At 41.8% G+C, this 27,540-nt stretch overlaps 1 protein-coding gene across 7 annotated transcripts in view; it reads left to right on the forward strand.

Annotated features, from left to right (window-relative positions):
• LOC102686692 (neural cell adhesion molecule 2) overlaps positions 1-27,540 on the forward strand; it is a 791,770-nt gene that overhangs the window by 719,695 nt on the left and 44,535 nt on the right. The window contains exon 16 of one of the 7 annotated variants that reach the window (XM_015361844.2): positions 874-2,263. The exons of 5 other annotated variants lie outside the window; for them this stretch is intronic. In XM_015361844.2, coding sequence (XP_015217330.2) covers positions 874-1,013 — 140 coding nt within the window. In that variant the 3' untranslated portion in view covers positions 1,014-2,263. Of the gene's footprint in view, positions 1-873; positions 2,264-27,540 lie in introns of those variants that run through there. One more of the 7 variants, XM_015361846.2, reaches the window with a different exon arrangement.

The following is a 27,540-nucleotide window of genomic DNA, read 5'->3' on the forward strand; positions in this document are numbered from 1 at the left end:
TCACAAATCTGTATGGTTTTGTTTCGCAATGTACTGCCTACCACTAAACCCCTGCCTCTTCTTAAACTCTGAATTAAAAAAAAAACAATGAATTATTGCTATGTCCCCTTGCATTATTTTTCAATTCTCTCACTTACAACTTTGGAAAATCATCATATATTCAATCATTCTGGTCCCTTTGTTTGGAGTTTCTGTTTTTCTATTTATTGTATTCGAATCTTATTTACCAACTTGCCATCTGCTTGGTGGGTTGCTCAATTGCATCTTTTCCAACTCTGACTCATTCTATACATACCATTTTTTCTTCTCTGCAAACTGGTGTTTATCAAACTCCCTCACTTAATTATATATCATATTGTTTATTACTTTAATGCTGACCTTTGCATTTTTTAATTTAACTTATAATATTTACCTATGTGTTTTCATTTTTGCAAAATATTTTGCCATATGCTTTTTAAACCTTAATCATTATTTGTTTAAAAATGCATTAAATGTGGCATCAATGTATTTACTTAAAACCCTCCATTTTGTTCATTCTAACGCCCCATCTGTTAACTGTGGATTTTTGCTTTGCTCTGATTGCCTGAATCCATCCTTCTGTTATCACACCTGAATGTTAATGTTTCCTCCCTACAAACATTTCATGCAACCGAAAAAATATTTTAAAAATACATTTTTTTTGCTCAACCTGTACTGTGTGCTCATCTGCCTTAATGCTGAATCTGTGTTTGCATGGAACGAACTGATTATTATATAATTTATGTCTTTGAAATGTTTATTGTCCTCCTTTCCTTCTTGTCTTCACTGCTGTGCTTTCTATTGCTTTCCTCTGCCTTCTTCTCTGGATCATTTTGCTGTTTTTTTTGCACAAAGCTCAACCTTCCCTTTCCCCCTCCCCCCACCTCATTACAGATGACGCCTTCCAACATGGATGTGGAAGTCCATCTCCGCACCCCATCTCGGCTGTTGCTGCCATCGGAGTAACATTGTCCTTTGCCATCCATTTGTCTTGATGTTTTCCAGTCCAACAGTTACAGGATCAGTTTGTGTATCACAGCCAATCCACTGCCCCCTGGGACAGCACTCTTTGCTCCATACTCTTGAGACTTGAATCTGCTATGTCACATATGATAAAGCCTACGCTGGTTAAACAGGGTCAAATGCACAGATATTTATTTACCAAGAGAGGCAAGAACATGGATCTCATTTACAACAAAACAGATCCTTATTAACCTCTATTAAATTAGAAATTGCAGATATTTTAACTTCCATGAAAACAGTTCCTTTATGGAAATAAACAATGGAATTGAAACCATGAAAAACAAAAGAAGGCTTAGTTTAAAACACTTTAAGTATGCTGAGTAAATTGTGAACATTTTATTATTTGTTCTATGGTGCAAATACTTAATTTGGCATTTGTTTAAATATATTCCTATTTTAGTAACACCCATTAAAAGAAAAAAAAAGTTTATAATAATTTTAAAGAAAGAAAACACTGGGATTTGAATTGTAAATTCACATTAATATGGAAATACTCTATTCCTGTGAATACTCTGGTGACTTATTTAGAATAAAGCATACATTATTAACATTACACATTTTAGTTATTAATTTGATATGAAGGTCATATGAAGTATGTTCTCAATATTCATAGAAAGTTCATATTTTGGGGAATGCAGATAGTGAATAGGATTGAAATGGATCCAGCTGCCAGGCTATGTATAGAGAACAATTAGTTTTCACTCACTCCATGATCTTACTCTCTCAATGATAGTTCATACAACTGCAACTATTTGTCAGATATTTAGTTTTCATTTTTAAAGACAGGTGCATGTACAATATACTATGAATGCACTATTACAGATTTAATGCAGTGCTGCTGTAAATATTGCTTTTAGAAGTTAATGTTAAAGTATACACTGATACTTTTTAATGCAAAGAGCATACTGTAGATTTTGCTGAATATGAATTAGAAACAAGACTTTGGCTAGTCTATTTTGCTTTATATTTCCTTGCCTGAATTCTTGATCAATAATTGTTCTATTTTGTAAATGGCAGAGGGACATGCCCTCCCACTCAAGATTTCTCTTGTGAGCTAGAATAATGATGTTAAACTGTATTACACAACCCTCTGTTACCCACATTCTCTTTGTCTGATTGACAGCCACAATTGTGTTATTTTTATTTGTGTCTATGAAGATGTCAAGCTTTAATCTGACAAATAAACTTCTTAGAAATGAACTGTAAAACTATACAACCTGTGCACAATGAATTCCTTTCTACAATAGCATAAAGGCTTTCACAACAGTGATATTGCAATGACACATAAATATACAGTAAGTGTAAACATTCATAGCTTTGTAGTGGCAAGGCTTATTAAAATACAGGAATTAAGTTTTCTGCTCCCTTGCCAGTCCCTCTCTCTTTCATCTCAGTGGTGCTTAGTACAGAGAGGCCATTCCATTTGGTTCACAATTAAGGTGTTTTTCTAGCTGATAGAGTGTCCTGATAAGGAACAACTCCCAATTCCTGATATTCTCCAGCAACCTTAATGTTAATCTCTGGCGCCTTAAAGTCTGAGATTCCAAGGGAGTCTTATTCAAAGTAGGTTTACAACTCTAAGGTCAGAGTGCATAGTTACTCATCAAGAGCCAATCAGGAACTGGTAGGGCAGGTTAACCCCACGTGGGTTTCTGATGCCCATGAAACTTTCAACCAGTGAACGACCTGCATTTCCTCCAGGAAAAACAGGCAACACAGAGCGCCTGTAGAACAGTTCCCAAGGGCAGAACAGTTCCCAAGCGCAGGACATACTCGTAGCGCGCCTGCTGGACATTCAGCCTCAGGGCTCCACCTGTGCATCCTCAGACTCAGCCCGGACAACCACATAACGGCCAGTGTGTCCGAGTGCAGGACTTTCCTTTGTTCTAAGAGTTGAGGACGGAGGTTGGCAGTGCGTAACCAAAGGATCCACCCGGATTAGCATCAGCAGCAAACCATGTGAACAGGTCGGAACTGTGGACAGCTAAGGATTCAGGACTAGTGCTTCATCAGGAACGAACCGGTCTTCTTCCTGACCTGCTGGGACCCGCAGTCACTTTTCTCCTGTGCACAAACTCTTGCTAGTTTCAGCCAACACTAACTAGCTGGTCTTCAGAGAACATCAGCAGCGTATACATCCGGAATCTCCATCACGTCGCAAGCCACACCGAGCACTGCCTGGCACCGAGCCAGGGAGCACCGATTGGACACAACAAGCCTGCCACTGCTTCTTGGTGTCTGAAGGAGATCTGAATCCCCATAGATTGGATGAGTATTCAACTTTCTGCTCGAAAATTCAATTGTTACCTCAACCCCAGTTGATATTGTTGTAACAGAAAGAATAAGGTTCTGGATCCCGAGATGAAGTAAAACAGATGAGTTTATTGCATGCAAGGAACAATAAAGCCGAAGTCTTGTTTCCCTCAAGAAACAACACATCCGAAGTATTGTTCAATGTGCCGGTACAAACTTGTAGGTTATATAGTCCTTGCTTGCTGCTTCAGACGTCATTCGGTGTTATGGTAAGGGGAGGGGGTCATGGTATTTGGCCAGTTAAAAGACCCTGGCCAAATGGTCAGTTTAAGATTACGCCCGCAGGGGGTTCCTAGCTTGCATCTGGAATCCTTATCAGTTAACCCCCTTTCCTGCCATAAACCCCTGTTGCTTAGAAGTCTAATTTTCAGGCAGAACTGACTTAAGTTAACCCTTTTACATCTTGTCTCTTACTTCAATATCAATTAAATTCCTATGAGTGATGTACTTGTTTTGAGTATCTAGTGTAGAAGTTGTAACCAAGTTCATTTATGAAACTTGGTTACAAATCTAAATGAATGACATACTGAATGTATGTCCCTCTTGGTATTTGTAACTCTTCGTGATTGAATACAGATGCAGCCATTCAAAATGGGTGGGGTATTTCGTGGTACACTGCAGTGGGCGTGTAGCATCAAAACGCAGTTTCACGTGGTGTATCGCGTCATTTGAAGTCATACTGGAAAGTATCCGGAATCACCTTGAAAAACCGCCAGGAGGAGCCAATAAAGCTTAACCTCTCATGTACAGCATTTGAGCTTTTAAATTTAAACTGTGTATTACAGCATGTTAATCATCAGTCATTAAAAAGTTGGTATATTTTATGAAAGCAAGATTGCTCACTAGGGCAAAAGTACACAACCTACCTTTAAATGAATATAAATATAAATATAAATATATAATATAAATAAATATTTTAATTATGCAGAAATATTTTAAGCCTTTACCAAAGATATTACTTATAGTATTAATAATGAATGACCTTGGACAAGCTGTAAACTCAAAGTATTACGCTGGTCCACATTATTTGTAACCGTCATTTTAAATGAAAATACTTTATTTTTTCACCGACAAAAATTAACACCACAGCATTTTGTTGATCTAACTAACAAACACGGGACATTAGCTAGCCAATAGGATAAAGGAATAAATTACTTTTTTGGTTTATTTCTTTAGCACATTTATTTGAACATTTCCATCGATTGTACAAGCACTGAAAAACTGTCCAATCCCTAGTTCATCTGGCATTTTCTTTTAGTATAACAGACATAAAAGCTCCCCTGCTTTTAACAGAGCGTTTCATAATTTCTAACAATGAAAATTATTGAAACTGCGACACTTATCATTCAACCAGAGCTCAAAATATCACAAGGATTCTCAGACTGTACAAAGACTGTATTAAAGGATACTTGTATCAGATACATGAGAATCCAAGCTTTTTTACCTACGCTTTCTTATCTACGCTAAGATGTAGTCTTTAAAATTTATCACACAGTAAAAAGTCAAATTTCTGGGGTGTCCGTATACCAGAGATTATGGTACCACTTCAGAAGGGTGTCAGCCAGTCAGATTCCAGGACCGGAATGATCTGTTTTATAATCGAGAATATGTAATCACATATCTAAATAAATTAATAATGATATTAATTTAAGGATCTAAATATCTAAATATATGTATCTATATAGCTGGTAGTATTACTGTATTTCACGTTTTGTTAACACCCGAATCGCAGGTGGATTCTGTTTTTTGGTCTGTTATGGTCTGTAGCTCAAATCCTGCTTAACTAAAAATTAGACACGAGAAGAGTATTATTGGACAATGTTGTGAGGCTCTGGCAGAATTTCTCTGTAAACTGAAGCATTATAGAGGAGACAGGTTGTGTATCCCTTCTTTTGACACTTGTAAAAAAAACATTCCAATGTTAATGCACTACGGAAGATAATGTGGTGTATTGGTCATTAGTGAAAAGATTTAATCATTTAATCTCTTTACTGTGCACATTTTAATCCACTTAGTATTGAATATTTACATGGAATTGTACCACTAAAGGGAAATTTTAGTAGCTAAGCATAAAACGCAGAGGAGCATAACAAAGGTCATAAACGATATTAATTTAGGAACATAAACATGTTATGTAAACTATATGTTGCTGTTATTGGTATTTTAAAGAAAAAATACACACCAATACTCCATTTCTCCCTAAACATTTTAAGCACCAAAGTCTTACATGTGGTTGACCTTCCGACCATATTACTGTAATGTCTATATTGCAGTTGCAGTGCGTGTCACATGTCTTGCTTCGGTGGCGTCACGGCTTAAGCGACCGATTTACAGTACTGTCAGGTGTTCAAATCCAGCAATCGCTATGAGTTTTCTTTTAACAGAAACACTTCTTTGAAAAACTAAAATAGCAAATATTATGGACACTACAGTATATTGACATTTTTTATATTTCAAAATAACACATGTTCGTACTACATGTACAGTACACAGCGGTACCGCAGGATGAATTGTAGGGCGCAAATCCACCTGAGCCCGAAAGCCCAACATTATGTGCGTTCGCCTGGCGCAGGGCGGTTTTCATCACTCTCTGCGGGTGTGCTAGCTCTGACGAATTAAACTGGTTTCACAGGTATTTTCAAAGTAGAAGTCTTCCAGCGAAAGACACCTCCCCCCTCTCCAAAACCCCCTTTTTTTTTGCTTACAGTAGTAGTTCATAAGTACAGTACAGAAAGTACAGTAAGTACTTACTGTACAGTACTTACTTACGGTACTAGTTCTTGTGTTAAGATAGCTAGGTGTTATCATAAACGATTAGTAATCAATAATATAAAATTTAGCACTGTAATAAATTGTGCTAATAATAAATTGTATTCTACTCTGAGAATGTAAGGGGGAGGAAGAATGCCCAAGGTCTTTTCACCGATAAACTTGTGTCAAGCTGTCAACAAAAAATTGTGTGTCCATAATATTGCTATTTTGATATTGCTAATTGCTATTGTTACTGAGTCTCTGTGTCTACAGTACATTGTTTGTGAACCAACTGGTTTCACAGGTATTTTCAACCCCCAGTCAGTGTTGTTTCATTGGTTGTTATCCTGTAAAGCGCTTTGAGGAGCCACCTTTAAAGGCGCTATATAAAATAAAGTTTATTATTATTATTAATATTGATCATATTTTTCCTCCCAGAACTTGTAAATTGTTGTTGTTATTGTTGTTGTTATCCTGTAAAGCGCTTTGAGTGTCACGCCCTCTGCAGCCAGAGGGCGCTCCTTCTCTGTCCTGTCCCTAGTTTCCGGTCTGCTGTCCTTCCTGTCCCTGTCTTTCCCTTGGGCTATATATTTCCGGGTCTTGCACTCTGTCCTCGCTCAGCATTGAGGTTCGGATGTCCTGAGACCCGCCTAGCACCAGGGCGCCCCACGTCCGCTCCCTGAGGGCATAGGTTTCTATACGGCATTCCTGAACTCTTTGCACTAATGAGCCCGGGCCTTTTTCCCGTCTCGCCGCTACGCATATGGGTCTTTTTCTGCTCTCCTGCTCCCCACGGTTTGTCCCTTTGGACGTCCGTGACATTGAGAAGCATACTGTCCAGCTTGTCAGGTGCATTCTCTTGTAAAATAACAGGTAGAGCTTTGGGCTTATTAGTGCTCTACTTACAGCAACCCAATGTAAATACATTTTGTCTCCAAATCGACCACCACTTGTATGAATCATAGCCATGCCAAATGATGCAAATTCCGCTGCAATGGTTGTGTGCAGGAATTATTCAGTATGGCATCTCCATGTTCAAGTAAACACTGCTCTGTGTGCAAATGCAAATGCATTTAATTTTTTTTTTTAAAAAGCCACCTTTAATGGCGCTTTATAAAATAAAGTTTATTATTATTAATATTGATGATATTCTTCCTCCCAGGACTTGTAAAATTATTGTTGTTATTGTTGTTATCCTGTAAAGCGCTTTGAGAAGCATACTGTCCAGCATATTTCATTGCACTTTGACAGAGTCTTATAATCACTTGTTGTTCGAATATCCCCCAAGAGGATATTCCCCCCAAGAGGATATAGAGGATATCCCCCAAGAGGTATCCAGGTAACAGTGAAACAGGTGTACAGTCTGGGGAGATCACCCGTTTTCCATGTAAATAGTTCCCTGGTTCCGCACCCCTTGGTGTCTCTCTGTCTCTCTCTCTGTCTCTTTCTGGCCCGCACTCTTGGCGGGCTTGTCTTGTGTCTCTCTCTCGTCTGGGTGCGGGAGTGCTGCTGGTGGGTGGTGACGGAGAAGAAATAAAGTGCACTTTTTAACTCTACAAGTCTGAGTCTCTGTGTTCATCCTCAACGAACCCAAATTCATTACATTGGTGTCAGAAGCAGGAGGATGGACAGTGAACTGCCAGTTCTCCCAGCCCCGGGGACTCCGGAGGCCATTGGGAAATGGGAGCAGGGTGGTCTAAAGGGGGGAAGGCCGCCCTTGAGCGACGCTACCCCCGCTCCGGAAAGCCAGAAGGAGCGTTTCACCCAGCCTGCTGTGGGAAGAGTTGGCCACAGCCGGGGCTAATTCCTTCCCTGCCTCACCGAGGGCAGACCCTGCCAGGCCCTCGTCGACACCGGTTCGACCATCACCCTGCTAAGGCTTGGTGTCTTGCTGGGCACCGAGGCAGCCGGACCCCCAGGGTGCTCACCATACAGTTTGGGGCTGCAAGGGTGAAACACCCCTTCTACCTATCCTGGGGTTGGACTGGTTGCATCAAGTGGGTGGTTGCCTTGACTTGGGCGTGAGGGACGGGGTACTGCACTGGGGGTGGCGGTTGCCTTCCAGCGGCGAGTTCAGGTGGCAGTTTGTGGTGTCGCGGTTGCTCCGTGGGGCAGTTCTCCAAGCAGTGCACAGCCAGCTGAAGTCTGCCAATCAGTGACCTCGCCGCTGGAGGGCACCTGCCACCCCCGACGCAGCACCCCGTCCCTCACCTCCAAGGCCTCCCACAGTGCATTGAGTGCCTTACAGACTCCGGGTAGGGGCAAGCTTATCTCACAGTCCTGGGAGTCAGCTCTGGCACGCTCGCCCCGACACCTGCAGTTCCGACAGGCCCAACATGTCAGCTGCTGCCACCTCTGCTTCCCGCTCCGGTCAACCCACACACCCCGGACACCTCCTGCCCCGCCCACCGTAAGACTGATTCATTCCTCCTGCTCCACCAACTCTCGCCGGACCAAGTCAAGGCAACTACCCACTTGCTGCAACCAGTCCAACCCCAGGATACAGTCCTCGTGGACTGGGGCAAGGTAGAAGCGGTGTTTCACCCTCGCAGCCCCAAAGTACACGGTGAGCGCCCTGGGGGTTTGGCTGCCTCGGTGCCCAGCAGGACACCAGGCCGCAGCAGGGTGATGGTCGAACCAGTGTCGACGAGGGCCTGGCAGGGTCTGCCCTCGATGAGGCAGGGAAGAAATAAGCCCCGGCTGTGGCCAACCCTTCCCACAGCAGGCGGGGTGAAGCACTCTTTCTGGCTTTCCGGAGCTGGGGTAGCATCGCTCAAGGGCGGCCTTCCCCCCTTTAGGCCGCCCCACTCCCGTTTCCCAATGGCCTCCGGAGTCCCTGGAGATCCAGGGCCTGGCACTCCCGGGCGATGTGCCCCCTCTTCCCACTGCGGTGGCAGATGACCAGCCGTCGTCGCTCTCCCCGCATCGCCGGGCTGGCCGTCTCCGTCTCCCCATCTGATTCCCCGTGTGCCCCTCCGTTGGTGTCCACCGGTCTCCTCGAGTACGGCATCAGCCTGCTCAGCCAGAGCCAGGGTCTAATCTAAGAGGACCGGCGCAGCCAGCATCACATGGCGCTGAACCTCACTCGGCACCAGGGTCCAGAGGAACGCCAATGGATAGCTTTGGTAGCCATACCCATCTCAAGATTTGGAACCAAATTCAATCTTGGATCGCCTTCTAGGTGAGCTACGAGCGATGGGGTGGTAAACATCACATGCTCCTCTACTGAGAAGAGTGGATTCAAATGGGTTGGGATTTGTGCCATGGCTATACTGGCTACAGCGGCATTAAGTTCCCTTAACAGGTCTTGTGTCAACAATCTGGCCTGTTGCACACAAGCATAAACCCACTATATAACACCGACAATCATGTCCACTAGGTGGGGGATAAGATTCAACCCTGTTGCACAAAAAGTTGCCTGTAGGGTTTTCCCTAGGCTTTCCAGCTTTTGCTGCTGTTGATACAGCCTGTCACTACCTTCTGGCATCTCTGACACCTGCCTTCTTGGGGCAGTCAGGGTGAGAGTGTCAGTAGCAAACAAACCTACCAAAAATAACAAACGCACAACAGTGGCGGCAGCAATCAGTCCTCCCGAAAGTCTTATAGGGCGACTGATACCAGTCTTCTCCTTCTGAGTGACCATCGCCTTTCTAAGCTGGCGCAGCATGTACATGGTGTCTATCTCAATATGCCGTGTGGCATCTTGGGCACCACCATCCTGGAAATCTGGAGAGATCTGACGAAGCTGCTGATGCTGCTCCTCCATTTCCAGGGCATCTGCTTTTTCGATTTGTTCATGCTTATGCTCTAGGAACCCCACTGGGGGTGGGGCAGCGGTGGAGCATGCCTGACCCTCGGCTGAGTGGTCATCTGGAGCACCTGAGTGATCTGGGATTGTTACCCCATTCTCACTGTTCAGGTCCACCCTGCACACCTCCTGATTGAGGAATCCCTCTATCGGCATGTTTGCAATCGTTCGCTGGAGGTAGGTGTAGGACACCTGGTCTCTCCCCCCTTCCCTCGCTAGGGGTTCAGGGAGCTGCCCCAGCACTGGGATAGCTAGTTCACAGTCTTGGAACTTGCTATCACTCACCAGGCCCATGTCAGTGCAGGCGGGGATTCTGACATCCCCCTTTTCCATGTTCTGCACTAACAGGCAGGTGGCTTGTCCATCCAGCTCCAGTCTGGCTGAACTACTGTTGGTCAGACTCAGACTGACAAACTGAGCTGGTGGCTGGAAGAAAATCTGCTCAGCTTTAATTCCCTGTCCCTTCCTGGGGATGGGTGTGCTGGCAACCCTGCCGTTGAGGCAGGAACAATCAGGTCAATCTCACTCACTACCTGGTAGTTGTGAGAAATAATGTTACCTGACTACAGGTTCCCTGGGTCACAGCTGGGGGAATCGGCATCTGGGATCAGGTGGGTCCACAGCAAAGTAGTCTCAGCGTCCAGCTGGGCTCTCTGTCTAACCTGGCGGTGGCCCTGTGGCAGCTGCTCAAGCAGATTCTCACTAATAGAGGACCTCTCAGGGATAAGGGTCTACATCACCAACCTGCTCTCCTGCCATCTGGATCCCTTCCACCACTGCGGATTGGTGGTCCTGACCTCTCTTGGGTGCCAGGGTGCACAGGGAAAGCTCCTTTTCATCACCAGGTGGGGAGATCTGCTCCTCTTTAGGGATGTTAAAGGGGTGTGCTTTACCTGGTGGATCAGGCGGCTGCTTGGAGCACCGCTCCTGTAGCATGGAGGCTGTTGGGACCTCGGTCGGGCCAGAAATTCCCTGTATATCCGGGGAACAAGAGAATATTTTTATTTCTTGTCCAGAGGGAACAGAAGGAATCTCAGCATGGGCTTCTGTGCTTGGTGGGGACTGTGTGAGCACAGTCTGCCTCTTGGCCCCCCTTTCCTTCTGTACAGAAGGCTTAGCGGCCTTGACCTGATCCCACAATTTACCTTGCTGGTGATCCACTCTGGTTCCACTCGCATGCCCTTTTCTTTTACAACCCGTTTGAGCTTGCCGTATGACATCAAGCACCTTTCAACCTCAGTGTCAATCAGTGTCTCTCTGTGTAAGACATCTCCCATGGCAGCCTTGAGGTAAAAGCTTCTTGCTTTTCCTCTTTGTTTTACTGCCTGCTCTGTGACTTCAGGGGTGGATTCAGCACTTGCTTGGGAGTGGCTGATCTCATCCAGGCAGGAACCCATCCGCTCAATCAGATAGACTGAGGGAGGGAGAGGGGGAGGGTCTCCGCCTCCTCCAGTGGAGAGGGGCATGGCCCGCTCTCCTAAGGTGGATTCTTGCTCATTCACGCTTCTGGCAGCCTTTGGGAGCGGTTGTCTCTGTCCTAATAAAGCTTGTTCAAGCCTGGCCAGGCGGACGCCAATTGAATCTTTTTGTTTAGCCTTTTCTAGCCCTTTCCCTCCCTCGGTGTTCTCACAGCATTTAGGACGCTTGGTGCGGTCCTGTGTGTCTGCTGTGTGCCGGGGCTTAGCCAGCTCAGGAGCCTGTGCTCCTTCGAGCAGGGGGGAATTAACCCTGCTGGCTCTGATGGTGAACACTGTCGCTTTAACAGCTTTTTTCTCTGAGTGACTTTAGACATCATATTCCCAGGCTTTCTGCACCAATCTCCTAATATCAGTCATTTTCATGGTCTGTGCATCTGTATGCATTAAGATAATCTTTCTGACTGACGGGTGGAGATTGGCAATGAATAAACCCATGAAATTTTTGTTCTCTTCGCAACCCTCATCATTTTGCCCTGCAAAATAAGTTGGACCAAGTCTCTCGTAATATTCGCGAGGTGACTCGGCTCTCTCGTGCTTAACATTAAGGGCGGCGGCTACGGCAGCAGTCGAATCAATAAATACACTGTATTCTGGATAAATGCTTGACACAGCTCCTCAAAGTCATTACAGACTTCCTTAATCTGCCTAGCCATCCACTCATGCACAGCTCTGCTGGTAGTTTTTATGACCAGAAACACTTTCCCCTGTTCGGTGGCGTCTTGCATCAACTGCAGGGTATATCTGAGGTCCTGAATATAATTCTCGATATTATTCTCTGACACTGCGGGGTCAAATCTCCCTATGTCCTTCACTAGCTCTCTCAAAGAACGGAGGTTTATTTTTCTAGCTTCTCCGCTGACGGAGAGATGGGGGAGATTGTGGTCTGTGGGCTCACGCCTTAATCGACTCGGCTCTCTACCCCACAATGACCCAGTTACAGATCCCGTCTGGTAGAGCTCTCGCGCAGGCGGAACCTTTTTATCCAGGCTAACCGAGTGCTGAGGACTGCTTGGCGGTGAGGAACGCCTGTGTTGCGGGAGCTGTGCTGCCCGCAGGGCAACATTCAGCTCCCGTCTAAGTGAGTCCTCACTGACACGCAACAAGTCCTTGCTCATTTTATGGTTACGTTCGTATAAACTCTCCAATTCTCTTTCATTTTCATGCAGACTAGCTACTATGTCACGGACGTCCAAAGGGACTAACCGTGGGGAGCAAGAGAGCAGAAAAAGACCCATATGCGTAGCGGCGAGACGGGGAAAAAGGCCCGGGCTCATTAGTGCAAAGAGTTCAGGAATGCCGTATAGAAACCTATGCCCTCAGGGAGCAGACGTGGGGCGCCCTGGTGCTAGGCGGGTCTCAGGACATCCGAACAACAATGCTGAGCCAGGACAGAGTGCAAGACCCGGAAATATATAGCCCAAGGGAAAGAGAGGGACAGGAAGGACAGCAGACCGGAAACTAGGGACAGGACAGAGAAGGAGCGCCCTCTGGCTGCAGAGGGGGTGACATACTAGCCCTCTCTGAGTTCTCTCAACGCTATGCCAGTAGTCAGACCTTTTAACAACCATCGTTAAACTTAAGTGTATTACTTTTAAGTACGGAATCTCAGTTTTACCACAGAAAACCACATGATCAAGTATGCAATCAACCTGGTAGATCGCAAAAGATCACAAAACAATCAAGCACTGCTTAAAGAGCAAGGGGAACTTTTCTCCTTTTGGCTTTCAGCACGCTCTGTATTGTCGTGCATGAAACCTGCAGCGTTTTCTTTTGGAATTATTCCGATTGGTTGATTCATTTCATTCTTACCAGGCCCCCCCAGGCCAATTTATAGTATCCGCTCATGAGGCAGCAGTAATGTAGGGGTTGTGCATTTACTGTGACAATTTTTAATTGTAACAGTAAGTCACAAAATGATTCTTTTCATGGTATTAGAATCCATCCTTGCGGGATAATATAAACAACACACACATAGGTACTAATACACGAGAATACATTTATTAATACATAAAATGTGCATATAAACCTAAGAGATCTTATCGTGAGGGTTAGCAGAATACAACAGGTATATATTCAATCACGAGTTACAAATACCAAGAGGGACATACGTTCTGTATATCATTCATTTAGACCGTTTCGTAAATGAACTTGGTTACAACTTCTACACTAGATACTCAAAACAACTCTCAAAACATCACTCATAGGAATTAAATTGATATCAACTGAGGTTGAGGTAACAATTGAATTCTTGAGTGATAATGCATAATGTTGAATACTCATCCAGTCTCTGGGGATTCAGATCCCCTGCGGACACCAGGAAGCAGTGGCAGGCTTGTTTTGTCCAATCGGCGCTCTCTGGCTTGGTGCCAGGCAGTGCTCGGTGCGGCTTGCAACGTGGTGGAGATTCCGGCTGCATATGCTGCTGATTTTCTCTGAAGACCAGCTAGTTAGTGTTGGCTGAAACTAAGAAGTGTTTGTGCACAGGAGAGAAGTGACTGTGGGTCCCAGCAGGAAGAAGACTGGTTTGTTCCTGATGAAGTGCTAGGGAGAGCCTGGGAGAGTCCAAGGGAGAGTCTGATTCAAAGTTGGTTTACGACCCTAAGGTCAGAGTGCATGGTTACTCATCATCAGCCAATCAGGAACTGGTAGGGCAGGTTAACCCCACGTGGGTCTCTGATGCCCATGAAACTTTCAACCAATGAACAACCTGCAGTTCCTCCAGGGAAAAAAAGGCAACACAGCACGGTTCGCAGGACAGGACAGTTCCAAAGGGCAGAACAGTTCCCAAGAGAACATATTTCGCAAGCGCAGGACATTCTCGCAGCGCACCCCCTGGACATTCAGCCTCAGGGCTCCACCTGAGCATCCTCAGACTTAGCCCAGTCCACCACATAATGGGCAGTGTGTCCGAGTGCATAACTTTCCTTTGTTCTAAGAGTCGAGAGCGGAGGTTGCCAGTGCATAACCAAAGGATCCACCTGAGGTCAGCATCAGCAGCAAGCCTCGTGAACAGGTCGGAACTGTGGACAGCTGAATCAGTATTCAGTATTAGTGCTTCATAAGGAACAAACCGGTCTTCTTCCTGACCTGCTGGGACCCGCAGTCATTTTTCTCTTGTCCCCAAACTCTGCTAGTAAGCTAACTTCAGAGAACCCACTGCTAGAGCATCGCAGTTGAAATCTCTCTCACCACGTCGCAAGCAGCACCACTGCCTGGCCAGAGAGCGCCAATTAGACACAGCAACCAGCCTGCCTTTGCTTCTATGTCCGCGGGAAATCTGAATCCGTAGAGATTGGATGAGTATTCAACTTCACTGCATTAATGCTCGAGAATTCAATAGTTACCTCAACCCCAGTTGATATCAATTTAATTCCTATGAGTGATGTACTTGTTTTGAGTATCTAGTGTAGAAGTTGTAACCAAGTTCATTTACGAAACGGTCTAAATGAATGATATACAGAACGTATGTCCCTCTTGGTATTTGTAACTCGTGATTTAATATATACCTGTTGTATTCTGCAAACCCTCACGATAAGATCTGTTATGTTTATGTGCACATTTTATGTATTAATAAATGTATTCTCGTGTATTAGTACCTGTGTGTGTGTTGTTTATATTATCCCGCAAGGCTGGTTTCTAATACCATGAAAAGAATCATTTTGTGACTTACTGTTACAATTAGTTTTTCTAAGAATGTTTTGCTATGCTATTTTTTTACATATATGACATTTGCTATACTTGGAATTTAATATATTGGTTTTCCCTGCAGGAGGCTCTATCCTTTGGGCTCTCTTTACTTTGAGATAAAATTTATTTTGAACATCTGAATGCTGTCACGGCTTTACATCAGTTCATATAAAACAAAAAAAATACAAATAAAATGAGGTTTAAAATACGTCTTTATTTCTCTAGTATGAATGTTGTCATTCAAACCAGTTTAACTGTAAAAACTGGTTAGCAGAAGTGTTCACAAAGGAGAAGTTTAAAATAAAAAAATAGACATCAAACTTGGAATATTAAAAGTGTTCAAGAAAGGTATTTAGTTATTTAAATGCCTAAAATGTAAAATAATATAATTCATCAATAATGTATCAAGAACTATTAAATTAAACCTAGTTATACAAAAACTCAAAATTCCAGTCAGTGAATTAAAATCACTCATAAGTGGTCAATTTCAACATATAAATATTCCAGTGCCACAACTTGTTTCCAGAGTTCAGAACGACCACTGTAGTTTGAGATAACACAGGTACTGATAGCATTTAGACATTAATGAAAAGCCTGTTGTTCTTGCACATGTATACTGGATGAAATAGAAATGTCAAGAAAGTGCCATACCTTTACATTACTAAAAGTAAATGTTGTGCCACAAAACAGGTACCCCTCTTTGCTCTTATCTGCCTATGGTACAAGGGAATTGCAACTCTAGAGAGTCGGCAAATTCCCTTTCAAATGACAACTTATTTGCAATGGTCTCTCATATGAGGATTTTATCTTTAGCTAAATAAAACCTGCAAGAGCTCATTTTCACTTGTTGCTTGTAACAGTTCTAAGTATTTTATATGCCTGCTTTTAGATTGTTCAGTAGTTTTACAAATTACTCTGGAGTTAATATTTTATTGCAAAACACAATGAACACAATGCAAAACGCAAGATTCAAAATCCGTCCGAAATATTGTATTTAAAATACCTTGCAGGGTTTAACTTACCTTTAAATATTCAGCAGACTTTAGCATAACACAAATCAGAAGAACGTGCACACACATACGTTTTTCAGAGGTTGAAGTAAATAAATCGCCCCAAGGGTATTATCAAGTGAGGCACCATGAGAGTAAAAACTGCGAAGGTATTAAAATATTAAGTTCTGAAGATCTTGTTTGATGCTTTGTGATGCTTTAAAATGTGTATGAAGCCCAATAAATTAGTATTCTATTTTCAATGCCAAAAGACACCTAATTTGGAAATTTGTGACTTACTTCCCACAAGACTTAACACTGAATTGGTATAGTCAAATGACAGTGCTAACCAATTCATCATACCTTTAATTGCAAGAATGATCTGCTAATAAATGTCGTTCACTTAAAAATACTGCAGGACATTTAGAGGCGATATGAATAATTATCTGTAAAATGCACACTCACACTTTTCAACAATATTATCTTAATGTTATTCATGCATTCCAAAACTTGTAATTTGTTTACAGAAGAAACTTTAGAACCTCTTCGTGCTTAACTTCTACAGGTCGAGCATGTATCGAGCTGCTGAAAGCAAATGCGTGGACTGCCGCTTGCGTTCCAGAAACACATGTATTCGGGAAACCAGACTGTACTCCTTAAACCCCAAGATGCCTGTAGCATCTCATGTGTCTTATTTGGGCTGGTCATCTACATGTGAGTTTTTGAAAAATGTAGATATATGCTTTTGTTTTGCCATGTTGGCTAATAAACAAAAAACCTAGAGCTAGATAGCTCCAAGAGTGTCTGACAACAATGAAAGCCAATTAGGCTATGGCTATACATGCACCTCCCCACTGCATTTACATAATTTTCTCATTCATCACAAAAGATACAGCAAGCCAATAGAAAATTACATACGATGAAAAAATCAAACACGTAACATGAAAAACCAAACATACGTACGTTTTCATAACGTAAACAAGAAAAAAAAATAAATTGCTTTGGACTGATGGGTAGGCCTAGGATCAATCAGGGTGGGCCTGTGCCCTCCCAGGCCCACCCGTGGCTACGACCCTGCTTCAGAGTACATATAAACTTACAGTATTGGTTCTTTCAATCAAGGACAGAAATGCCAGAATGTTCATTATAAAATTTTTAATTTTCCTCAATGTATTGATAAGACCAAATGACAAAGCATTATAAACATGAAAACCTGCTGAGAACCAAAACTATTGTGATATTTGTGTCGATAAAAACAATACTAAAATACTTTAATAAATTAATACCATTTAGATTAATTGATATACCCATAAATTACAAAGAGTTAATGCGATGCATTATAGTTTACAATTCTACCCCAAAACCTCTTTGGATTAATGTTATTGAGTAGGTTTTCTCAAATCTAATACCTACACAGAAATGCCAATTATCAGTCAGGGGTGAGTTTCCTGAAAGCATCGTAGCGCTAAGAACATTGTAAACTCGAACTTAAGATCGATCGTTAATTTACGAGTGTTTCCCAAAACTCATCATAACTAAAGTAGCACGTTAAATCTTTTGTAATCTACATGCTCCCCGACCCACTCGTTAATCACTAAGTGCTTTAAACTGGCAACCTCTTGTGCCAACCTTAGCGACAGAGATCACCAGACAGAGCACATTCAATTCATGTCATGGGAATTCTCTGGAAATATAGAATACTAAGATTTTATATTAAGGATTTTGTTGTACTATGTAAGAGGAAATTTGAAAAAAGAACATTTATTTATACAGTAATTAATTTATTAGTCATCTTGGGTAAATTTCATATTCATTAGTCAAATGTTTTAATAATACTCCCTCTTTTAGTACTTTTGAGGTGGGGTTTAAATTGTATTTAAATTCCAAAAAGAACGTGAAAAATGCCAAAGCAAGGAAAACATTTGATATATGTAAAAATATAACTTGGTTACATAAATATTTACCTCATTACCACTGGCAGTTAATTGTTTTTTCTTTTTCTTTTTAATTCTTTTATCTGTATTTTCTCCTCTACTTGTATTTGTTTGGGAGCTGCGAGGGCATATACCCAGAGAACCCCAATCTGTTACAATACATTTAATTAAAAAGAAAGGCTAAGTTTTATAGTTGACTAGATGATATTATTTTCAGGATGAAATGCAGCAATGTATTATTTAAGTTAAATCATTGGGCCTAACATCTATTAATAATGTAGCACCACGCAGAACAGCACCTGGGGACTACCGGACTATATAGTGGGACGGAGGCTGGGATACAGTCTCTTCCCTTCGTGTGTGTGTGGTTGTTAGTGTAGGTGCAGCGCTGTAACCCCTGTCCCTGTGTGTGTACCTTTCCCAATTTGAGTTAATAAATGTGTTGTTCAACCCCATTCCCTGAGTCCCACGCCTGTTCCATTCCGTACCGAAAACCGTGTTCGATACAATATTTAAAGTTCGAATACCGTTTTATGTTCTGTCATGATTGCTGAGGATAAAGCTTAGAAATACTCGTTTTTAAATTTGATTATAGGTCCTGTATTTGTTGAGTGACACATGCCAAGCTTAGTAGTTAATTTTTCCATTGAGTTCCAATACACCCGATAACTATAAATAACAACAGCTTTTTCTGAAACACTGTGATTCTTAACAATGGCAGCACGCCAAAAAATATTGCTTTAAATCAAAGACGTCGTGCAGGAGGCATACACTGTCCACGCAGTAAATCTTGGTTTTCTTTTACGGCATGTCAGTCATTTATTTTATTTTCTCTTAGAATCAATAAGGGTCCCATTTTGTGCCTATCTATACGCTTATGCTTAAATGGTTGTTAAATTATGATGCCAAGTTTATGTTGTAACAGAACGAATAAGGTTCTTGATCCCGAGATGAAGTAAAACAGATGAGTTTATTGCATGCAAGGAACAATAAAGCCGAAGTCTTGTTTCCCGCAAGAAACAACAAAACCGAAGTATTGTTCCCCATACTGTTACAAACTTTTGGGTTATATAGTGTCTTCTTCTCCGTTTCTGACGTCACTCGGTCTGATGGTAAAGAGGGGGGTTCATGGTATTTGGCCAGTTTACGATGTTCTGGACAAATGGTCAGTTTAAGATTACACCCAGGGGGGTTCCTAGCTTGCATCTGCAATCCTTATCAGTTAACCCCCTTTCCTGCCATAAACCCCAGCTTGTGACTTAGAAGTCTAAACCCCCTACAGAAAGGATTAAATTCAAACCCCCGTCTTCACATCTTTCTTCATTCCCCCCTTATAAAATATGGCATACGTCAGTGTAGCCTATTTTTATACATACAATGTCAGGGCAGATCTTTCCTTTCTTGGCTAACAGGTCTGTATTGCCATGACATTGTACGTTCCACGGTTATAGCAAGATGTGATACATGTTTTTGTGCACGTGATGATTACAATTATACATATAAACAATACTATTCCTACAAATAAACACTGTAAAAAGGTTCCACCCCAGGCGCCAAACACAGACTTTACCCAAGACCCAATTCCCCAATTTTCAGTATAATAGTCCTGATATTTCTGTCCCTCATTGTAATGTGTTGGGCCAGATCTGAGATGTGCTCAGAATTATCAGGAATATATGTGCAGCATTCAGTGCTAATTACTGCACAAGTTCCTCCTTGGGCCGCCAGTACATAATCTAAAGCTAGTCGGTTCTGCATGGCCACTGTTCTGAGGGCTACCATCTCATTTTTAACAGCCTTCAGACTAGATGAGGTAGAATTTGCTAATTCTAAAGTCGAGGCCATTTGAATTAACTATTGACTCAGAAAGTTCATGCCGTCTTGTGGAAATATTATACCTAAATAATATTCCCAATCAGCCAATTTTCTTTGTGGTCTGTGGTTAGGTCCGAAGGAGCTTTGTGTTAGAACACGGATATGAGGAACCACATATCCTAAATAACATGAGCCAGACCACTGGGCTGGCAACCATGGGTAGGCTCATTTTCCACAAATGAAATATGTTCCGTTTGGCGCTCCCCATGCCTCTGAAAATAAGAAGCTTATACCGAATTGTGGGGTGTGTCGATCCCATCCTGGAATTTGGAAGGTAGAGGTGGATATATTTGCAGCGATGGTAAGGTTGCAACGACTCCATCCAACCAAGGGCAGACCATTAGCATGCTGAAAACATATGTTTCCCTCACGTTCCTTATTTAGAGTCAGGTATGGTGGTGTATGGCTTCTGTTATATCTAGGAGCGTAAGAGCCTGTGAAACTCGTGGGCTTTAAGCCTCGCTCCTGTAGATATCGTAATGTTGTGCAGGTTAAAGTCGTGTTATAGCAACCCCCATAGTTTGTCATATTAAAATCTCATAAATTATCCCTCCAAATGATCATGCCTATGACTTCCTCGAGACGCCAAGGAATGGCCCCCATAGGAAGTCCTCCCTGTACATATTTGGGTAATGTGGCACACACCCAGCAGGCACTTTGGTTTTCTTAGCTGTCAGATAGGAGAGGCCTAAAAAGGAATTAATTCCATGTTCTCCTTTGTGGGAGAGATGATCATTAATCCCTGCGGAACATAGTCCTACAGCAACAATTATCGTTATTAACAGAAATGATTTAATTCTGAGTCTGCAACTGGGGATGAGGCTCGTCGGCAGTGTGATGCGTGGATCCAGCGATCTTTTCCTTCCACTCGAACCGCAGACTCGGTTGTCAACAGGATCTGGTAGGGTCCGTCCCACCTGGGCTGGAGAACCTGTGAAGGAAATTTCCTGATCCACACCCACTCTCCTGGGATGAGGTTGTGCCCTCCTTCAGGTGGTGGTCCCCACGCCTCCAGGACCTGCTCGCGGGCTCCTTGGGTGGCCTCTGTCAGCAACTTGCAATAATACAAAGGAATGGTTTATCCATCTGAGGAAACCCCAGTCTCAACACCTGTAAGAGAGCTTGTTTCAAATTATTACAGGTGGCTTTTGCTGCGGGAACCAAGGCAATCTTGTCCTTGTACTGCACTCCCCCCTTAAGCAGATCTGTTAAGAGTTGTGCTCACCCTGTAAAAACATTGCACCCAGGCCCTGTTAAAATTTCACAATGCTAGACACAAAAGGGCCTTATCATAACTGCTTCTATTAGACACTCTAAAGCTGAAGCAACTCAAACTTGTGGGTTTCCTCATCAGGGGAAGCACTCAGAATACCATCAACATACTGAGTGATCACAGTCAGTTGAAGCCACGTGATATCCTGTTCTGGATAGTCATTCTTTGTAATGCATAATATTCCAACCCAATAGATCTGGGATAAAACCACCCATTAAAATCTGGTACTCGGCAAGTAAAACTTGCTGTCCCAATACTCCTGTGGCCTCCTGCCGTCTTCCCATATACATTAATCTATAGCACACTGTGGAACAGAGGAGTGAAACAAGCATGACAGTAGTGCTCCAGTATCCCCTAACAGAGAAACCAACACTCCATTAACAGTACATTTTTAACCACTGGACTGGGACAGACTTAGGGAGAATACAAGGGATTTATAGGATCTAATCGTTAGGTAAACAGATCTTCTCACAAGACGTTATTCTCCCCAGTCTCGATTCTAAACCTACAGCGTTTCAGCATGTCTGGTTTCAAGACATTCGAATAAAACCAATTTGTTTCCACTATTGCAACGAATTGTATAAAAATACAAAAACTGTTTAACTACTTTTACGTCCACCTGTACTGTACTTATACGTTTCAGACGCTCTTATTTTTTCCAATCTCCTTAAGTTGATTTTCGTCAAGTCTCTTTAGTTACGTCTCTAGCCAGTCCCGCTGGCTAAACACACTCACACCGTCATTAAGTATACCAAAACTCACAGTTACACACATACATGCCGGCACACAAATTCATAAAACACACATACACATGGAGAATATATTTTTCTCTTCCTACTACAATGTGCTGTATTCTTGTTTTACTTCTACATTAATCCTTTTAATTCCTGAAGTGCACTCCAGGTTCGCTGCATTCCTAATTTCGGGTGCAGTACTTTAACCCACCGGTCAATATCTTCCGGTTTTGGATTTGATCGTATGGGGGAGTCAGGGAAGGTAGGTGCGAGTGCGGACCCCCCGACGGGGTGCGAGACAGTTAGAGTGACGCTGTCATCAACAGCGCCAGCCCCCGCTACATCAGGCCCTCTCCCACTTAGGGTGAGAGTACAGGTCTGCGGGCACCCTCTGTTTAAAAAGGGAGTTCCTGTTCCGTCTCTATCACACTCGTACCAGGTGTCATCCCACTCAGACCCCCCGTCTCCATATGGTCACTGTGGGAATTGATCCCAATTATTTTCATTTCCTGCCTGTCTGTTCCCCTATGGGAGAGCAGGATATAACACATTAACTAGTGCAGTGTGACCAGGAACTAATTCTTCTTTTAGTTTCTGATTCTCCTGCACTGCTTCTTTTCGCTTTTGTTTATACTCTTTTGTAGCAAGTAAAGTATCTTTTCTTCCGGGTTTTTGTTTTCCCCGTAAACACACTTTTAAGTCACATCCCAATTTCTTTTTTTTTTTCCTCATGTATCTGTGCTTTTGCCAATCAATACTCATATGCTTTCTTTACAGGCGTCTGACAAACTCAACTTTTCGCATATTTTTCTCCTTTTTTTTTTCCATCAACTTACACTTTTCCGATATATAAACGGACTCTTCCACCACTTTCTCAAACCATCAGTTAGCACACATGTTCGGTCTCTTTTACTTTTGTCGTGTGTGTGGTAACAGCTCATACAGTAAGGGGATGCTTTCACTTGAAAAACCTGTGCATTCCTGCACTCATTCAGCCAAGGGCGTCTGTTACCTCCAGATCTAAATGCCTCTCAGAGACTTTAGAGAGGACTTACACCACACTGTTCACAGGTAAGGAACGAAACCTCGAAAACCCCCTTTCTTGATCAGTAATTCACCATCCCCAAAACACCAGCAACGCTGCTTTTGCCCCGGGGTGGATTTACGCACTGAGCTCAATCAGGGCGATTCTCGGGTCTCAACGTCCTTTAAATCCTGCTACTTAATGCTTTGCTCTTTTATTATGAGATGTGTTTATGTTAGTGTCGTGCGTGTGTATATGTATTTCACAAACAAGGAAAACACCAAAAACATACATACATATATATCTCTTCTACTCCTGTTTCCTTTTAAAACAAAAAACCACGCCACGCCAATCTGTGCACGATCATGGCGTAGCTAATCTCAGGACCCCGGGCGCAATTAAGGCCCACACCGATCCTAAACCTCAGAACTCCGGGTGCAATTAAGGCCCAAACCAGTTCTGACCTTCAGAACTCCGGGCGCAATTAAGGCCCACACCAGTCCTGAACTTCGCGGTAAGGGTCCAAAACCTGTTAAAAAACTCCACACGCAATTAAGGCATACACCAGCTTCGAACACCTGTACACAATACCGTGGACCGCCTGCCAGACCAAATTCTGGGCTTACAGCAAACAACCCATTACATACACCAGTGTCTTCCCCGGGCCAGAGGAATTCGGGAACTCACGTTTACTCTGTCATCTCGGGCGATTCTCGCAGGGAGCAGAGACTTTCCAATCGGTCAGAGAGAGTCGGGACTTTTTTTTTAAAAGAGGAGTCCTTACCTCTTAGTAATGTGAGCGCTGACCGTCTCTCTTGCTGATGGGAAGTTCTGCGCCTTCTGGAGCATCCGCCAACTACGCCAAATTTGTTGTAACAGAACGAATAAGGTTCTTGATCCCGAGATGAAGTAAAACAGATGAGTTTATTGCATGCAAGGAATAATAAAGCCGAAGTCTTGTTTCCCGCAAGAAACAACAAAACCGAAGTATTGTTCCCCGTACTGTTACAAACTTTTGGGTTATATATTGTCTTCTTCTCCGTTTCTGACATCACTCGGTCTGATGGTAAAGAGGCGGGTTCATGGTATTTGGCCAGTTTACGATGTTCTGGACAAATGGTCAGTTTAAGATTACACCCAGGGGGGTTCCTAGCTTGCATCTGCAATCCTTATCAGTTAACCCCCTTTCCTGCCATAAACCCCAGCTTGTGACTTAGAAGTCTAAACCCCCTACAGAAAGGATTAAATTCAAACCCCCGTCTTCAGATCTTTCTTCATTTACTTCATATTCCTTTTCACAACTTTATTTCATCCCACTGAAGGACCAAAAACGACACCATATAATGAAAGTATTGTCAATCGGTTGTTTTCAATCGACTTGTGATTCTTTTTGCTAAGCGATTTCAGGGGCGGGGTCAACAAAGAAGTACTTTATACTCGCTCGTTAAATGACCGATTAAGAGGGGTTTTGGGAAAGGCACGAAAAAGTAGCTCGTATGTTACGTACGTACATCGTAAAGTTGCTCGTTAGTCTCTAAGATTAATCGTTTTCGGGAAACTCACCCCAGATCTTAATGAATATTATTTTATCTGGGATACACTTTTCAGAAGGAGGTGTGTTACAGTGACTACTAAAATGAAAATAATAGGGGTAAGTAATATTAATAAGTAATTTGTGTTTTTTTTGTCCTGATAACTAAAAGGGTATAAGAGGATGCTTCTCTCCGGCTATAGACATTCCCTACACAGTATACCTTGTCCTTTTGTGCATCTATTATCGCTCCATGCCTTGTGTCATTCAAGAAAAAAACACAAACCAATATTTAAATATACAAAAACTATTCACTACAAAAGAGTCACTATGTGGTTTATTTTAAATCTCATAATAATCTACCCATCAATGCCTAGTTTGTTTTCAACATGTATCAGCCTTGCCAGTAAAATATTGCCCCTTCTTCATCCGATAGATTATACTATTTTAAAATTGTGGGCACATTAATTAAGTTGTTTTTTTACATGCAACTTGGTAGTGCAATTTGTAATCATGACCAAAAAATTATAAAGATTAAATCAGATGGTTAAGAAGAGGTTTGAGAGGGTAGTCATGCAACATTCCTGAAAGCAGCTGAAAACAGATTGGTAAAAAGTAAGAAATCTGTTAATTCAAGCAGTCTTCTGAACAATTTTCTCCGTATATATATTACATACAGCACCTTTGTACCTTTGAAAATGTTTGCTCTCATTTTATTTTGTCTAATATCCAGTGTTGAAGAGGCTGTAAATCACACCTATCAATCAATCAAGCAAGCAATCTGAAAACCTGTAACATACCTTTTTACAGTCATTTTAAACAAAATTATTACTGTAAAGTCTTAGAATAGCAACTAATACTATTGCCTCCAGTACTTCTTTGTTGTTTTTTACGCCTCATAGTAAAAACAACACTGCTGACAGTAGCCCTGCTGCCAGTAATATTCTTTTTGAAAATTACCCATGACCCATCTCTTTACCAGACCAAGAATACCAGAATCTAAATAGTTGATATAGATGAGGAAGATCAACAGTCCTGAAATGGATTCCTGCACGGCACCACTATCTGCATAATTAGAGGTTCTGCCCCTTAAGATAACATGCTGTTACCACTTTTCAATGTGCTTACATTAACAGATGCAGCCAACCGGAATGCATGAGGTGTCAGGTGGTTTAATGTAGTAAGCGTTACGATGATTACACACAACTCCAAATAAGATACTGTAATTGTAACTATTTTTCATACAGTCATATGCAGGTATTTCACACAAACCCATTCCACGTTTTTTCTAGTTCTTTTAAGATTAAATGAGCAGCAAAGATTCTCTTTTAAGGAGCAGAAACAAACTTTTTCCAAAATAATTCTGACTTTTTTAATTTATAATATATAGTTTTTTTTTGTATGTTTCTCAATAAATTTGTGTTGTGTTTTTTTATTCATATTATTTTATTTGCAATATACAGATGCAGCCATTCAAAGTGCGTAGCACAGACATCTACTGCGGGTAATTGGCTACGTCCTCGCGCAATACCGCAGTATGTGATTGGTTGACTGGCAGTGGAACTAGTGGTGCGTTGGTCGGTCGTAGAAAGATTTTAATGTCTTTACTGTGCCCATTTTAGTATTGAATATTTATATGGAATTTTACCACTGAAGGGAAATCTTAGTAGCTGAGCATAAAAAGAATAGAAGCATACTGTAAAGCGTGTGAAGGCCATAAACAATATTAATTTTGGAACATAAACATACAGCATATGGCTGGTCTTGGTACTTTAAAGAAAAAATACACACCAGTATTCCATTTCTCCGTAAACATTTTAAGCATCGAAGTCTTTAACTAACATGTGAAATAACATGTATAAAAAGTGGTAGTTTTAAGCTTTTCTGCTAATATAATATGGAATTGCGTATCTAAAGAAATTAATAAAGATATAATTATATTCATGTAGTGCAACACAGTAATACACGCTGTACAATGTCTGTTGATTCTGTATGTGTAGGGCTGTTTCACCTCTGCTGATGTGACCTTCCTGGTAGCCTGGTGGTCTATGTGCAGTGACTTTTCTTTTAACAAACATTTCTTTGAAAAAATAGAATAGCAATATTATGGACAATTAATTGACTTTTTATATCTCTAAATATCACAACATGATCGCATTTAAGTCATTTTTAATAACAATGAATAGTCACCTTCTTTCCTTCTGACAACTGTCCCTGCTTCTGCTTCCTGCTTCTATCGTGTGTGTGTGTGTGGGGGGATCCCTTTAGATCTCCCTTCATATTTAAAAGATTATTAATCAAAGCTTCGGTGTCGCATCTTCCCAGTGTAGCTGACGCTGCCTGGGTAAACTATCACAAAGCTTTAGAGAACTTAACATTTCTATTATCAACAAATTGTAAATATGACGTTTACATTGGCATTATTAATTTTTCACTTGAGTGTATGGAGGATTGTCAGCTGTCACTGAGAGTAGACCCCCCCTCTTAGGCTGCGCAAACGATCTTTTAAATTTTTATAGAGAAATGGAGGCTGTACAGTATGCGTTACAATATAAACATTTATATTGATTTAAATCGTGTTTTTATTTAAATCGCAAATGCATGTTTAATTATATGTATTATTTTATTCACAATCAGACAAATGCAACATAAAGTATTATATTTGTCTTCTAAGTATCTTAATAACTTTCAGCATAGCTTTCTCCCTGTTTAGATTAATTTTTCTTGGGATTTTGGGATCAAACGTGGGAAGATTAGATTGTAATTGTTTTTATTTTTTAAATACATTTTAAAAAAGTGTAATCTATACTAAAAAGCTGTATTTATTTAATACCACTCGATACTTATATTAAAGGAGTTTAGTTATACTATTTAATCTTTTATTTTAAATTGTATTACAGCATTGTACACACATTTAAAAGAGAAGAGAGAAAACTCAAGCCTTCTTCAGGTGTGAGGGTTTCTGCTCTGAATGAAATGCTAAAATGCAATGTAGGCTCTGAATGGGTTCAATTCAGTTTGAATTGTAATACTAATTAAATGACCCCGGGCACTTTCCAGTATGAGTGAATAAGCACAGGTTTTTCAGCAGATGTATCACCT

Source organism: Lepisosteus oculatus, chromosome 13, assembly GCF_040954835.1.
Source record: "Lepisosteus oculatus isolate fLepOcu1 chromosome 13, fLepOcu1.hap2, whole genome shotgun sequence".
Lineage (NCBI taxonomy): Eukaryota > Metazoa > Chordata > Actinopteri > Semionotiformes > Lepisosteidae > Lepisosteus > Lepisosteus oculatus.